General features: G+C 36.4%; 1 protein-coding gene and 1 long non-coding RNA gene across 2 annotated transcripts; one reads left to right on the top strand and one right to left on the bottom strand.

Moving 5' to 3' along the window:
- The first annotated feature begins 1,089 nt into the window (after positions 1–1,089).
- Positions 1,090–11,460, top strand: LOC310726542 (interleukin-13 receptor subunit alpha-1-like). The gene is made up of 11 exons (XM_083542244.1): positions 1,090–1,171; positions 1,280–1,398; positions 2,282–2,415; positions 3,762–3,936; positions 4,205–4,304; positions 4,436–4,623; positions 6,297–6,427; positions 8,619–8,766; positions 9,130–9,229; positions 10,136–10,223; positions 10,341–11,460. Exons 2-11 carry the CDS (start codon positions 1,320–1,322, stop codon positions 10,449–10,451), a joined length of 1,254 nt encoding a protein of 417 aa, XP_083398370.1. The 5' UTR covers positions 1,090–1,171; positions 1,280–1,319; the 3' UTR covers positions 10,452–11,460.
- LOC310726543 lies at positions 5,077–6,298 on the bottom strand. The gene is made up of 2 exons (XR_014533789.1): positions 5,549–6,298; positions 5,077–5,471 (listed from the first exon to the last, which is right to left on the bottom strand). It is a non-coding gene; the product is annotated as an uncharacterized lncRNA (long non-coding RNA).
- Positions 11,461–17,702: the final 6,242 nt, after the last annotated feature.

Raw genomic sequence — 17,702 nt, 5'->3', positions numbered from 1 at the left:
GTTTTATAAACTCACAAAATGCATTGAGAGGAACCAGACTCAAAAGGAAGCCCTTCCTCATCTGGATAGCACCGAATGTCCATTCATTATAGCTTTATCATAATGATTTAACGATGTATACAAACCCACTTTGAATAAATAATGGTTTTCCTGGTTATCCGTTGATGGTGTTAATAGTGGAAGTGGTTTCAGTATTTCTGTAATGGTTTATATTGTGTATTTCAGCACAGTTCAATGTGTTTTATAAACCCACAGATTGCATTGAGGAACCAGACTCAAAAAGGAACCCATCCTCATCCTGGTGGCACTGAATGTCATAATGATTTAATGATGTACACAAACTCACTGTGAATGGGTAATGGTTTTACTGGTTAACCACTGATTGTGTTAGTAGTGGAAGTGTTTCAGGATTTCTGTGATGGATTAGACTGTGTATTTCAGTACAGTTCTGCCATGTCCTGTTTGATAAACCCACAAAATTTCTTGAGAGGAAACAGATTCAAAAAGGGAACCCATCCTCATCTGGATGGAACTTATTGTCCATTCATTATAGTTCCATCGTAATAATTTATTAATGTATACAAACCCACTTTTGTAATGTATACACACCCACTTACTGGTTAACCACTGATTGCGTGAGTAGTGGAAGTGTTTTATGATTTCTGTAATGAATTCCGATTGTGTATTTCAGCACAGTTCGTTTCCGTCGTCGGTATTGTTTTATAAACCTCCAAAATGCCCCGTGAAATCAATATTAAACAGGATTCAAGCAAGAAGTATTTCTTATTCTGTACTCTCTATCTGTAATAGCTATATAAGGCGTTATAAAGACGTCTCACATAGACGAATGTAATGTATGACTAATGCATCCCACGACTTAGTGACACAACATCCAAATCCAAAAGAAAAATTCAGTGCATTGCCCATTTTCTCAGATGTGTTCATCATATCTCGGAAAACAATGGTTCCCCATTTGCCCTTGCCATGTTACATGTTTACAATGTAGCGCGCGTTTGAGGTGTGCAGCATTTTGGTGTTGCGCCATAAAACCTTTATAAACAGTAGCAGGAAACCCTGCCCACTTCTACTGACAAGCCAAGAGACGCAGATTAGAGCTGGTTTTCTTTCAGTCACACTCACAACACTCTGGGATACGGACGTAACTCTGGTAGTCATTTCGGCTTATTTTAAGCACGGTCATAAGGGATTTAACGTCTTGACATCCTTTAGGATAAGTGTCGTGTTTTGATTTTTTTTTGTTCTCTATTCACACATGAAGAGGTTTACTGAGGACACTTTGCCCCATCAGTGAGCTGATTATGGTGCTCCCCGGCTGGGGTGGTTCTGTGCTGCTGATGTGCATGTCCTTCGCCCTGGATGGACTTGCCAGCTTGTCAGGTAATTTCTGTACCTCTGTTAAGGTTTGAATTTAGAAAGGTTTGTTGATTGTTGTTGAAAGGGAGGAGTGCAGTTCTGTGTGTGTGTGTGTGTGTGTGTGTGTGTGTGTAAATCTGCATATCCTGTAGACTTCCCGAAAATCCGGACACAGGGTCACCCGTCAATCCAGCATCCGGTCTTTCAGGCATTCACAGCACAGAACTAATTTCCTACAAAAGATATCTCATTTTAGTCTACTTTCTTGGACTAAATGAAATGCTTCATATCTGTTATAATCATCTCTTTGATCTGCATTGTGTTTTTGATTCATTTTTTATAATGCATTCTAAGTACATTTGCATCTTTATGTGAGACCTAAAGAACAATTTGTTTTTTGGGTTTTCTTTACATTTATTAATATTATATTTTCTTATGTAAGGGCGTGGGCTTGTATACGTTGACCTTACAGAATAAACCTTATGAACATTGGTAAAGAAACTGGACTATCAACTTGTCGAACTAGCGTTCAGAGAAAAAGGGATGAGAAATTATTGGGAAAAAAAGGTGTAGCTAAAAATAAATAAAAAATTCACATATAAATCAGGAGAGTAATAATAAGAATCGTGTCGATTTATTTCAGGTTCAGTTGCCTGATCTTCTATGTGTAATCTGTAGTTCGACAGGCTTTTCTTGTTCTCCGGCTGTGTTGTTAATATGTAATTATTGATTACAAACAGGAACAAAGTGTGCACCTCGACCATAAAGAGAATTGTAATTTGATAATGGCATTTGGTTGCAAAGTTCAGGCCAAACCCTTGTGTGTATTTGTGGACCTATGAAATCTGCATGTGCTCCATTTAACTTGTTGCTATCTGTGTGTGTCCCCCCCCCCCACTTATTGAAGGCGATTTGCCACCACCGGAAAACCTCAGCTTGTCATGGGACTCGAGCGTTTTGTCTCTGCGTGTACACTGGAGAGAACCAGTCGGCTTGGGCACAGACTGTAAAGTGAACTATACTTTAGCAATATATAATGAGGTGAGATGTTACTCCATTGTGTCATTTTCAACAAATTTGCATGCCCTCCCTACCTGATCTATTCTGGTAGGAATGTTAAGGCAACACATTTTAAAGGGATATGTTTTTAGTTCGCCTACGCTTGCTTTGAGGGGTAAACAATGTTGGCACTAGCCTGCCGACTAGGGAATCAGAAGGAAGCAACTCTGTTATGGATGAGGTTTTCAGACATTTGAAACCTCAATTGAAATCCTGTGCTGATTAGCTTGCTGATCTGTTCAGTTCTATCTTTAACCTTTGTGGATCCACCTGTTTTAAAAAATCTGTTGGCATTCCTGTGTCAAAAAAAACCCAGTAAGCCCATTGTGACTATGTCCAGATACTCTTCACAGGCACACATCAGGTAGTGAGAGTTTACCTCCAAAACAAGGTCATATCTTGAACCGCATGCTGTACTCTCTCTACACACTGTGTGTCCTCTCGCAGCTCTACTTAGAGTATAGATTATCAGAATAGATTATCAAGTTTGCTGATGACGCTATGATTATAGGACTCAGCTCGAACAACAACCAGGCTGCCCACCTTGAGAAGGTGGAGCTTCGCATCGTTCTAACTGTCTCTTCTGAATGTAAGCAAAACCAAGGATCTTATTGTGAACTTCACTGAGTGACAACAGTTAAAATACACCTTGCTCAGGATTGGTGGGACCTCTGTCAAGAGAGCGAGCAACTTTTTTGAGGACCTGACCATCCAAGGCCAGACAGTGGTTGGAACCAAAATCCTGGAAAAGTTTCTATACTCGGGCAGCATAAAGTTTAATTACTTGCACGGTACAGGAACTGTTCAACCAAGGACTGCAAAACTCTGCAGAGAGTGGTGTGCAACACATCTACACCAAATGATACAGAGCTTCTAAAATCATCAAGGACTCCACTCACCCCGGAAACTGTCCATTCAGCCAGCTGCAATCAGGCAGGTACTTGTGTAGTCTGATGGCTAAAACTTAAAGGCTATTTCCCTCAGGCCATCTGACTTTTCAACATGGATATGCCTACTGTACAAATCCATTAGGGCTCCATAAAGACTCTCTTGTCCACTCTGCAATCATTGACATTCCTCACCCTGCACTTTGGACTCTTATTCTTATTACACATAACATAACATTATGCATCATTTGGGGGGTTTTTTGCATTCTTGTACAAATATTTCTTACAAATATTTCAAAATTTTTTTTTTTATTAGTTTTTTCTATTATTTCTTATTGCACAGAAGAATAAAGAGGAATGGGACAGGTTTTCATTTCACTGCAAACGTATATACTGTAAAGCTGTGTAAGTAACAAAAAAAAATAAAAAATTCTTCCTCAGCAAAAATGTCCTCCCAGAAGCGATACTTCAAATAAACATCGAACAGATCGTTTGAACTTTGAAACTTCCATTTCTAAAGAGGATGAAATATGTGTCGGCATAACAACGAACCCAATGGACTGCGAAAACAAAAAGGCCAGCAAAGAAGTATACAAACATCTCTCTCCACCTCAAGGTAACACCCTGAGCATACGATTCACATATTTTATAATTATGAGTTTTATTATCATCTTTTATGTATTGGCAGCTGTTAATAGCACATTCTGCTACTTGTAAACTTAATAATTTCTCTAAAATGCTAAATGTTCCTAAAAGTTGAATTACGAGTCAGTAAGGATTTAAGAGCAGCATTAAGCCTATAGAGGGCTTGCAAGTAATCACATTATTCAGTAAAGTCATTTCTTGTGTGCAAGGACATTGTATTGACTGATTTTTTTAATCAGCCTTAGTGAAGAACTTCAATTGTGTCTACTATGCGAATGAAACGATGAACTGCACATGGACTGTAGTCAAAAGTACTCCTGACCTTCAGCTGTTTTACAGGTGGCTTGTTTGGTTTTATTATAAGTTTAAATTTAAAATCTTTGTTTGAGCTCATTTTTTGTTTTCCAAGCAGCATAAATGATTTGCTTGTACCTGAACACTAATGTACTAATACATACATTGTCCTATAGGGAAGAGCAAAATAACAAAGGCATCCTAAAGCATTGTATGTCATATATCACCTATGGAAACATGAAGACAGGCTGCCACCTGCATGATAAAGGTCTTACATTCCAAACAAATGTTTACTTTGTCATTAATGGCACTGGAGAAAATCAACTGATTAACAACAGGTTTATGATAGACATACTTGAGTCAGGTAGGCACAACCATAAAAAAAATTTTCTCTGCTTATCAAGCATGTCCACTTACATTCTTAGTTTATACTTCTGGCCTATTTTAGCACCTGCCTTATGAGTTTTTAGAATATATATATATATATATATATATATATATATATATATATATATATATATATATATATATATATATATATATTGCATACAGTGCATTCAGAAAGTATTCAGTCCTGCTTCACTATTTTCAATTTTGTTACGTTGCAGCCTGATACTAGAATCAACTTCATTTTTTAAATGAATGTCCTAATTCTACATTCTATAAACAGAATTTTTTAAATATTTGCAAGTGTATGAAAAAGGAAAAAAAACTGAAATATCATATGTAACTAAAAACTGAGACCCTTTGCAACCACACTTAAAATGTAGCTCAGGTGCCTTCCATTTCAATTGATCATTGCTGAGATGTTTGATGTTTAAATTGATTGGACATGATTTGAAAAGGCACACACTTTTCTCTAGAAAGCCTCCCAGCTGACAATGTGTATCAGAGCAAAAAACAAGCCATGAGGCTTGCAGAGCTATGAGACATTATTGTTGCAAGGCACAGATCTGGTGAGGGCTCTAATTTCTCCTGCACTGAAGATTCCCAAGAGCACAGTAGCCTCCCTGATTCTCAATTAAAAGATGTTTGGCACAACCAGGAATTTTCCATGAGCTGGTTGACTGTCCAAACTAACCAATCGGGGCAGAAGAGGTGACCAAGATCCAGATATCCAGAGATATGTGGCGCTGGTACAAAGTTGCAAAAGGACAACCATCACTGCAGCCCTCCACTGATATGGGCTTTATGGATGAAATCCCACTTGGCCTTTACCAAAAAATGACTCTCAGACTGTGTGGAACAATATTTTATGGTCTAATGAAAACTAATTTGAACTGTTTGGCCTTAATTGTAAAACTTATGTCAGAGGAAACCAGGCACTGCTCAACACCTGCACAATACCATCCAAACACTGAAGCATGATGGTGGCAGCATCATGCTATGGGGATGTTTTTTAGCAGCAGTGACTGGAAGACTAGTCAGGGTTAAGAAAAAGCTCAATGGGGCAAAGGTCAGTAACATCTGCAATCAAAACTTTTTTTCACAGTGCAAAGGTTCACCTTCCAACATGACAATGACCCTAAGCACACAGCCAAGACAACACAGAGTGGCTTAGCGACAACTAAGAGCTCTAAATTGAACACTAATGAACATCTCTAAAGAGACCTGAAAGTGGCTGTCCACCTTGACGGTCCCCGTTCAAATTGACCCATCTTGAGTGGATTCGCAAAGAAGAATGGCAGAGATTACCGCAATCCAGATGTGCAAAAAAATAAAAAATTATTTAAAGGATTTGGTATCAGGCTGTAACATAAAATTGTTACATGAAGTGGGTCTGAAAACATTCTGAATGCAATGTATATTAAAAATTACTTTAAAACATAAAAAAACATAATCTAGGGATTAAAACCATCTAAAATCCTACCAGACACACTTTATTTTGAAACTTGATCTTTTTTGTTTTATTTTAAATGTGCATGAACTAATACAAAGCAAATTATGTGTGTTTTTAAATGCATTTTATCATGTAATTGAAAATGTTGTTTTACATTTTTCCATTGGTTATTCTTTCTTTTTTTTGTATTTTTTTAGTGAAAATACCTAAGCCCAAGGTCAGCATCACACAAGAAGGTGAACGCCTCCATTTTCAAACAATCACTTCAAATTTCATACCATCACATTGTTTGAAATACAAGTATTTCTACAGCAGATGCAAAAAAGAGGTAAGACATTGGTGTTATATGTGCTTTGCTGTCTTATAATGTGAAATAGAATTAGCCTCAAAATCAACCAGCAAACCATCATTTCTACATACATTACTGTGCAAAGTTCTTAAGCCACCATTAGATTTGTTGTTTCAGCAATGCTATATTAACCATTCACAATTATTTTGTAGTTGCTTTACTAGAATACAACCAGAAAATATAAGAAATGTGTATGCAGTATTAAAAATAGCTTCTTTGAAGCTGCTACAGGCAAGTATTTAGTGTATTTACTCTTGAGCAATAGCAGGGACCTGGAATGGAATTTGTCCTACTATTTCACGTCAAATAGACTGCAGTGAAAAAAGGTCTATTACACCAGGTTTTTTTAAAGACATGCTTAAGCATAACATGGACATGTTGTACGAGTTTAATGCAGTGGAAGCTTGCTAATAAGACCACCTTCTATAAGAGCGTTCCATTCAAAAGGCCAAAAACCACAGAATTTGACAGACATAAAATCATTCTTTTGCATCAGCAAGACCACTCTCAGTGGGAAATCGACAAACACACTGATGTGGTATTTAAACTATAATAACGAAAATGTAAGAATAAGGAGCGGTCACAGACAAGAAAGGAAGGCCAAGAAAACCTCTAGAAGATGTCCAGCAAGGACTTGGCTCAGCATCTGTCAGCTTCATCAGGATTTACCCTACTACAATCCAAAATAGCACGATTAGGATAGCAGATAAGAACCCACTTTAATGGAAATGGAACAGGATGAAAAAGTTAAGATATGCGATGTATATGCATCAAGATTGGAATGAAGATCAGTGGAAAATTGTATTATGAGTGCTGAATCCAAGTTTGCAATATTTGGGTTCAGTCATTGACAGTATGTGAAAACAGTTAGGTGGGTAAGTAAATGCATGTGGGCTTCAGTGAAACATGGTGTAGGGTCTGTCCTGGTTTAGGGCTGCATTTCTACCGGTGGTATATGGCGATGTTGTCCAAATTGATTGGATCATAAGCGCTGAGAAGTACAGACAGATTCGAATTCATCATGCCATTCCTTCCCAAATAAAAGACAATTAAAGACATAAATAAAGAACTTAAAGGCAACCTAAATCTAAAGAACAACTCTGGGAAGGGCTGAAAGAAGCCTTGTATTGTAAATTACTTCAGAAAAGTTCAGTCTTAGTGCAAACAGAGGTCACACTAAATACTGACTTTTCCCCGAAAAAAAAAAGCTATTTTTTTACATATTTAAATGTGTACGCGTTTCCTGTATTTTTATCTTGGAGACAGTAGAATTAATATATAATTTAAAACTTTGCTAAAATAACAAAGCTGCTGGTGGCCTATGACCTGTACATGGTTAAATATTTATGATATTTATTAATCTATGTATGTATAATTCAACAGCATGCAAATATATACACCCATCTCCCACTTTTAGAGGAGCAAATGTACAACCGCTCATTTATGCAGTAATCCAATCATGTAGCAGCAGATCAAAATGTATATAATTGCGCTGATACAGGTCAAGAGCTCACATAAAATAGCAACAAGGGAAAATATGATATCTGTGAGTTTAATTGTGGCATTTTGTCTGTGCCAGGAAGGAAGGTTTGACCTTTTGAGTACGTTTAAGGAACTGATTTACCCTATGAAAACAGTCTATAGTCTTTGGCTACAACAGCATCACATTTTAATCCTGTCAATAAAGAACAGAAATCTGAGGCTAAAAAGTTAAATATTCGAAAGAAAGATCACATGGTCTTTTTCCAGTCTTCAACAGTGCAGTTTAGGTGTATATTCTCCTATGATAGCACCTTGATTCTTGTTATGTTAATAGTGATTCCATGAGTGACTTTATCATGAGCTCACATCTTTTCTTCATTCTGATGTTTAAAGTGAACACATTTTCTAAAGCTCTTGACCTTTAGATATGCTTGAGCTTGTTTGCATTTCGCTGCTGCTACTTAAATGGCTGCTTAGATAACTGTATTTATATGCAGGTGTACACAGGTTTTTTTCTAATAAAGTGTGTGGTGAGTGTACTTTAATGCTTTTGTAACCCTATACTGTTCCAGGCTGTTCTACTGAATATTTTTTATAAATTGCTGACATTTAGGTATTAAAATTGACTTAACAAATAAGCACACCTGTATAGATATTTACATGAAAATGTTTGTGTCTGAATATGTAGAGTGAAGAGGGAGCACAAGAGAAAAGCTCAGTACATGTGGAATATGACGCGGGCTGCAGGTACACCGTTCGAGGGCAGGTCATATACTCCAGCTTATGTGGCGGGAAACAGGAGATTGAGAGTGACATTAGCGAACCGGAATATTTTGGTATTGTATTCCTTTTTTTAGACTTCTACCCTTCTTAACTCACTATTTCACTATTTCACTATTATACTGTACTTTTCTCTACCACAAAGACTGGTTCATCAAAATCCAAACTGACTACATTTACATTTGTGGCATTTAGCAAATGCCCTTGTCTATTTATTTATTTTTATTTTTTCAACAAAGCAAACTTTGAAAGTGTTAGTTTAAGTGTTTCAGGAAAAGGTAGTGCGAGAGGATCCCAGACAGTGACTACACTATATTTTTAGACTTAAAAGGGTGTAGATTTCTGTAGTGTATGACAAACCATATGATAAGATACTATATTCTGATTACTTTGACTTTAACCCAGTTTTTTGTTTGTAGGTGAGGATGGTGACCCAAATTTGCCATTTAAAGTAGCTATGATCATCACCCCTGTAATGGTATGCTGCAGTCTCATTGTAGCTATAGTGCTCTTTAGGAGGTAATTCTTATCATTCATTCATTCAATATTCTTTTTTTTTTTTTTGCAATAAGTCAGCATTTTATATATATATATATATATATATATATATATATATATATATATATATATATATATATATATATATATATATATATATATATACTGATGAAGCATAACATTATGACCACCTGCCTAATATTGTGTTGGTCCCCTTTTGCTGCCAAAAACACATCTGACTCATCGCGCATTAACAGCATTAACTTCTTCAGCAATGTGAGCTACAGTAGCTCATCTGTTGGATCGGACCACACGGGTCAGCCTTCACTCCCCACATACATCAATGAGCCTTGGCCGCTTATGACTATGTCGCCAGTTCACCACTGTTCTAGCCTTGGACCACTTTCGATAGATAATGAACACTGCAGACGGGGAACAGCCCACAAGACCTGCAGTTTTAAGGATAGACCCAGTCGTCTGGGCGTCATAATTTGGCCCTTGTCAAACTCGATCAAATCCGTAAGCTCGTAATATACCCTACCTAATGAAAGGTGCCGTAATAAAGAGATAATCAGTGTTATTTAGTCACCGGTCATAATGTTATAATGTCATATAATGTGTGTTTTACATTTACATTTATAATGTGTTTATATATATATATATATATATATATATATATATATATATATATATATATATATATATATATATATATATATATATATATATATATATTTCTTTATTTATTTTTCCAGAAAGGTTGTTTCACTGTCCTTCATTTCCCTGCTCTTGTAATAAAATATTAAGAGACAACTTGTATTACTTTTTAATGCTATACGAGTGACAATATTTCTATTTCCTCTAGGCAAGATTAACATAAATGGCTCGTCTTGCAAACATTTTATTCCTGTATCAATATTTTCACAGAAACAAGGACATAATTCTCCCAAAGATTCCTGAACCATCCATGTTTTTCAAAGATATGCTTAACAGTACTACTGATGGACTTTCTAAGGTAACCACATCAAAGTGACACAGATACACAGATAAAAGCCTGGCAGAGGTATGAAGTGAGATATGATAATGTTCCTTGTTGAACTAATAATACGCCAATGTTTCTCTTTCACCACAGAGCCTGGGTGGAGGAAAACTCTATGTGCCTGTTAAAGAGATCGTTGCAAGTGGAGTGAACGTCGAGCCAAAATCTGCACTTTTACACCCAAACCATGAGAGCTGCATCTAAATTACACATTGCTCTTCTCTGAACATGGCCAGTAGTGGACTCACAGTGACAAAACTGGACTTGCAGCTTAGACATAAATCTATGCACAACACTGTTGCTTTTAGAGCCACTTAGTTCAGTGCACTCCTTTAGTCTTCATGCACATGTACTTCAGGTACAAGGACTGCGTTGCATTCACGTTTGCATTGGATAGGTTGTGGTTTGCTAAATAGCTGTCTGAGTTCACGTTTGAATGAGGAAGTCAGGGTGGCATCAAAGACAAGCTCAGCCACAACAGGCAGTGGGTTCTGAAACAGAGCTTATCTTTTTCAGTGAAGAAAGAGCCCTATGATGTGCCTGCAAACAGCATTACTCAGGAATATAGATATATTTGCCCACTTGGTTTACAGTGGAAAGGAAAACGGGTAACAATGTAAATAAGGAACACTAAACATGTACACAGTAATTTTTCAGCATCTGTACCCCATTTTGTACATAAATAGAAACTTCAGTCTAATATTATGAGGATGTATAGTGTTAATAGTAATATATGTAAATACTGGCAGACGAAAAGGTTTTCTACATAGTTTGCTCTGTAAATTAAAAAAAGTTTATGTTTAACTACGGTGATGAGCGTTATCCATTGAATTCTTTTTACCAGTCTGCCTAACCCCACAAGGTCTTGGCTATTATTCGATTACCCATCATAAAGCATATTACTCGGTCACCACCATTATTTATTAACTACTGTGAAAATAATGTAAATACAAGCATAAAGACTGTTATTGTGGACTCACCAAGGTCGGGTCTTGGGGTGAAGCCATGAGGAAGTAGACAAGTGGATTTTGAAAGTATAATTTTCACATGACCATTTTGTACATAATTCTCCAGGGGAGTGAAGCAGCTCCAGAAGGCGGTGCTTTGTTTACCATAGAAACACACTGTCTTGATTAGAAGGCAGAAATATCCTGATCTCTGCAAAAACTGATGAGAGAAGATTAATAAAGATTAAGTTCTTTTTTATACACAACTATTCACACTGTGTCCTTTTATTTTATATTTAATAGCTTTCTGACTCTGTGGTTAAGAATCTATGACAGTTTGAGTTAAGTGAACCTAATGAACAATTTAACCAAATGAAAGGCAAAAAAATGATAAAGATGTGAACTATAACATAGCTTTGGATATATTTATTAAAGGCATGCTGCATTTACATTTTTGTGATATTCATTTAAATATAAAAACTTTTAGTCTGATTCCTTAAGCCACAGCTGCTATATCAAAATAACCTCTGAGTATCAGCTGTTATGAGGTTTAAACTGTATAAAGGGCTTATTATGTAGCTAGAGTTTTTCCACATTAGAAGAACATATTCTGTAGGACCTACATGGTAATAAATATATACTTATGTAATGTTGAAAAGAAAGGATTAATCTTAGTGTCTGTTGTCATGAGGAGCCTAGAAGCTTAACCTAATCTAAAAGGGCCTCCCATGTTTGTACTTAATGTCTTCACTTCCTGCTTAGTTCAGTTTCTCCTCTGGCCTGGAACATAAAGAAACTATCTCTCAAGCTTATAATGAACTGATAATGTGTGGCTTATGCAACGCATGGAATAGATCCATTCTGTGGTCAAAGAAATGGATGTTTTCCATCCTGAATAAAGCTATTACGAGTGTAATCAGTCTCCAAAGTGGCTATTTCCTTAGCTGTCCTTCCTTAATGACTATGTTCTCTTGGTTTACTGAACCCCTCCTTTTTGTTGTACATTTCTTTCATGTTTTTCAGCATTAGCTAGGTTGTTTGTAGTTGTGTTTGTGTAGCTGTGTTCTATATTTGTCTTCTGTGATTTTTTTTAAACAAGAAAATACAGTGCAACCAGAAAGTATTCACAGCGCTTCACTTTTTCCACATTGTATGTTACAGCCATATTCCAAAATAGATAAATATATTATTTTCCTTAAAATTCCACAAACAATACATAAAAAATTTTCAATGTGAAATAAGTATGTTTGAAATCTTTGCAGATATATTACAAATATAAAGCAAAAAAAATCACATGCACAAAAGTATGCGCAGCCTTTGCTCAATACTTTGTTGAAGCACCTTTGGCAATTACAGCCTCAAGTCTTTTTAAATATGAGGCTGCAAGCTTAGCACATCTATATTAAAGCAGTTTCTCCCATTGTTCTTTGCAGAACCTCTTAAGCTCCATCTGGTTGGATGCACAGTGTGCACAGCCATTTTCAGGTTTTTCCAGAGATGTTCACTCGGGTTCAAGTCTGGGCTCTGGCTGGCAAGGAGTCGTCCCGTAGCCACTCTTTTGTTATCTTGGCTGTGTGCTTAGGGTCATTGTCCTGTTGTAAGATGAACCGTCACCACGGTCTGAGGTTCAGAGCACTCTGGAGCAGGTTCTTATCAAGGATGTCTCTAAACATTGCTGCATTCATTTTTTTAACAATCCTGACTAGTCTCCCAGTTCCTGCCACTAAAAAAAACATCCCCACAGTATGATGCTGCCACCACCATGCTTGTAGTGAAGGTATTGGCCAGGTGGTGAGTGGCTTTTACTGAGGAGTGGCTTCAGTCTGACCATGCTACCATACAGGCCTGATTGGTGGACTGCTGCAGAGAGGGTTGTTCTTCTGAAGCTCTTTAAGAGTGACCATTGGGTTCTTGGTCACCTTCTTGACTAAGGCCCTTTTCCCCCCGATTGGTCAGTTTGGCCAGGCTTCCCGCTCCAGGAAGAGTCCTGTTGGTTCCAAAGTTCTTCCATTTACGGATGATGCGGGCCACTGTGCTCATTGGTACCTTTAATGCTGCAGAAATTTTTCTGTACCCTTCCCCAGATCTGTGCCTCGATACAATCCTTACACTTTATGTCTTGGTTTGTGTTTTGACCTGTACTGTTAACAGTAGGATCTCATATAGACAGTGTGTGCCTTTCCAAATCATGTCCAATCAACTGAATTTACCACAGGCAACTAATCACGTTGTAGAAACATCTCAAGGATGACCAGTGGAAATAAGATGCACCTGAGCTCAATTTGGAGTGTCATGGGAAAGGGTGTGAATATGTATGTACATGTGACGTATGTACATTTGCAAACATTACAAACAAACTTCTTTCACATTGTCATTATGGGGTATTGTTTGTGGGATTTTGAGGAAAAATAAAGAATTTAAAAAAATTTGCTGAATAATGCTGTAACAACAAAATGTGGAAAAATGGAAGCGCCTGTGAATACTTTCTGGATTCACTGTAAACAGGGATGGTAAGTATAAATTGGGAATGTGGACAGAGTGACGACAATCTAACCCTGACGTCAACATGACTCAGTGAGTTTTACTCACAGCTATCGATGTCTAAACATATCTGAAAGTAAACCATTTTGGGAGAGAGACAAGATGTGACAGAGACTAGCCTTCTGGTCTCACAGATATCCATCATGCTCATTTAATCAGTTTGGTGTGCACTGGAGATCATAAATTGTTGAACTGAAATTAAATGATTCATTAATGACCACATGGTTTTTAAGTCTTAAATATAGACTAAAATAAAATATTTTACATATTGACTTAGTAGTTATCCAAAAACAAATGGTGATCTTTGACTTGTTCGTTTATTAGTTTGTTTGTCCGTTTGGTTGATTGGTTTAATTCATTAATTTATTGATTCATTAAAGGAAGAAAGTTTTAACTGCCCTCTGCAAAAAGCATGGCATATATTCATTTTTAATCACCGCATTATCTGTGTAAAGCTGCTTTGAGACAATGTTCATTGTTAAAAGCGCTATACAAATAAAAATGAATTGAATTGAATTGAATGGCAACAGGATACCAGCAGGGCTCTAAAAGAGCAGAGTAAATTCAGTTATTAAATCCCTGTACTTCAGGACACATGTTTTTAAGGAGTTTTAACTATGTTTTTTGCTGAACTGTGTTTTAGTTTTTGAGCTGCTATTCTTCAGACATGTATGGTGTCAATTACATACCCACATCCCTTTACAGAACCACAAAAACCACAGTTTTAAAGAAGCAGAACACTTAGTGTAGAATATTGTAGGCAACACCGATTAAGAAACATTTATATAAAATAAAGCTAAATTTATATATATAGTTACATTTCCTGTATATTGTTAAATATATAGCAATTGCAGCTGGTATGATACTGTGCTTGCATAAGTCTGTCACCAATACCTTAAAACATGAAAACCTTAATTATGTTGTATGTATGTTATGTATATATGTTATTATGTACTTTTAACTTGAAAGGTTGCATGTCACAGGGTAAGCTGGTAAAGGTTGATCAGTTCCACTTCCTCGATTCATTACATGAGAATTAGCCAGTCTACTGTGCAATTAGCACTATCAGTTCCAATTCCTGGAACGTAAAGGACAAAAAAAAGCCCATGCTGTATAATTCCTCACAGGATTCTCTAAACAAGGGGGTAGATTATGTAGATATAACACTGGTAGGAAAATGGTATGCAATATAAAGGGAAAAAAAAGAAACTATATATATATATATATATATATATATATATATATATATATATATATATATATATATATATATATATATATATATATATATAAATATATTTATTATTATTATTATTTTTTTTCTCACAGCAATTTCTAGTATTTTTAGCAAACTTAAAATGTATTAAATTTATGTTTATATAAAAAGGTGTTATATGAAACAGGGCTGTTGTTGAACATTAAGTGACTCATAACTTGACATGATTTGGAGAAATTAGCTAATTATTAACAGTATCATATTAAAAATACAAAAAAAATAAAAAATAAAAAAATCACGTATGTATTCACAGCCTTTGCTCAATACTTTGTGGAAGCACCTTTGGCACCAGTTACATATGCTACAAGCTTTGCACACTAATTTCTCCCATTCTTCTTTGCAGAACCTTTAAAGCTCCTTTAGGTGGGATGGGGAACGTCGGTGCACAGCCGTTTTCAGATCTCTCCTGAGATGTTCAACATCCTGGGTTTAAGTCTGGGTAAAGCGCTGTGAATACTTATACACTTAAACACTTACAGCGAAAGAAACTGAAATGGTCTCAAAATGCACAGAAATCATATGTATTATGTACATATGTATAAAATAAAATGATAATTTTATTTATGGAACATACAGGAGTATCATAGACATACAGTCATTTACACATAGGGGATAATTTAGAAAGACCCTTAAAAGAATATTGAATTATTGTACATTTATTTTAGATGCACCATTTAAGGTGTAAAAAAAAGTCCATTGTCAAATGACCATTACATATATGTTGTTAAATTAATGCCACAATGTTGGAAGCACACATATATATAGTGTACCTGATATTGTGTGTGCATCCAAACTTGAAATACTTGCTTAAAAAAACACACATACACACCAGGTTTCCTTCTTATGAAAATAGTTCAAATCCAGTTTGTCTTTGCTATGCCAGTAAATAAGCTACGTGACTCCTCCCATGTTCTCCTCCTACGACTTGTCTGGGAAATGCCTCTGTTTTTTTTTCCTGTAAAGTCTTGTCTGGTTACGACAGAGAGGCTCATCTCAGTAAATGTTTATTATCAAAAGTTAGATCACAGGCAGAGCTCCTTGAGCACAATAAGCCAATATCAACTAAACAAAGCCATACAAATACTTCATTCATTCATTCATTTTCTCCCGCTTATCCGTAATTCGGGTCGCGGGGGCAGCAGTCTAAGCAGGCATACCCCGCCTTCGACTGCTGGCCAATCCTCACAGCACCGTCCCTTATGGTCCCTCCTGCAGGTGGTGAGCCCACGGGAAGGTGGCCCCACGTCATTCCGACGTCACGGACCTTGATATTTCCCTCGTAAGGGACCCCCAGAGCATAGAGGGTTAAGGGCCTTGCTCAAGGGCCCAAGATTGGCAGCCTGGCGATACCGGGGCTCGAACCCCAGACCTTCCGATCGGCAACCCAGCGCCTTAACCGCTGGAGCCACCACTCCCCCATACAAATACTTATTTAAAAAAAAAAAAAAAAAAAAAAAAAAATTTTATTTTATTTGTCATTTCCAGTAATCTATTTTGAATTCTAGCTTTCCCAACCAAAAAACTAAAAGGTCAGCAATATCTGAAGCAATGCTACCGGTTTTATGATAAAACGCTACTATTGCAAAGCAATTTACTACCAAAGATTATCATATTAGATCATGTAATATGTAGGTCATATGTGATATGTGATCATTTTAAAGTAGGCAGATGTATTGGTTCCAACATTCACAAATGATTTATGTCATAAAGGTTGCTAATTAAGTTGCTAGCTTGGCATTACTAGCTTTGAGAGCATTACTTTAAATTGTCAATTAAATAGATATTTTTAGAAAAGTTCAGTATTAACAGTTCGTAGTGCTTATTGGGTTTTTTTTATTATTCAGAAGTATCATATTGTAAATGAAATAGTTTTTGAATATTTCTTTTTTTATTCTTGCATATAAAATTAATTGATTGGTCCCTAATCTTAGGGGCCCCCTAAACATTCAGACACTGTCCTGCTGTCATATGACCAGACTATCAGAATAGTAAGATATAATGTTTTCTTTAATTAATGATATTAAAGTGCCAGCTGACCTAAGAGTAATTCTTCATTCAACTGGAAATTTCCATATTCCCTCATTATGTTCCAGCTGTTTTATTCAGCATCTACTCTGACCTGAAACATACAGCAATGAGCTGATAATGTGTGGCTTTTCCATTACGTTCTCATTGGAACTAGGATTTGAACTCATAACCTTCAGAGCCCATGTTCAGTACCTTAACCTATAATCTACCACACAATATTGTATTGGAGATCTATCACAAGATGGCTGCCATGCCTTTTCTCTGAGTTTTTGGCTGCTTACAATCTACTAAAAATCTACTTAATCGCATTAAGGACCATTACATCAAGTTTGAGATTTGCTCAATATATGCACTTTGATCATATACAGTGGATTTTAAGAACATCGAGTTGTAAAGAACTTTATAATTTGCAACATTTTGTACTGCGCTTTGGAGGCTTCTGGCCTTGTTAGGCCTGAAGAGATATCCTCACATTAACATCCAACTTGGTACATCGTGGTAAGAGTGAGTAATCATGCCTCCTAAATCTAAAGCAATGCCTGATGATGATGCTGTTGTGACCATGAGTACAGTTGACCCAGTTACTGAATCAGCAGAAAGAATTCTACAAGGACATGTTACAACAGCAACAAGAAAACTTCAAGAGTTTTATTCAAATAATCA

This window comes from Silurus aristotelis (assembly GCF_946808225.1).
Source record: "Silurus aristotelis genome assembly, chromosome: 5".
Taxonomy (NCBI): Eukaryota; Metazoa; Chordata; class Actinopteri; order Siluriformes; family Siluridae; genus Silurus; species Silurus aristotelis.
Note: the sequence above shows the minus strand (reverse complement) of the source record. Positions and strands in the feature narration are given on the sequence as shown.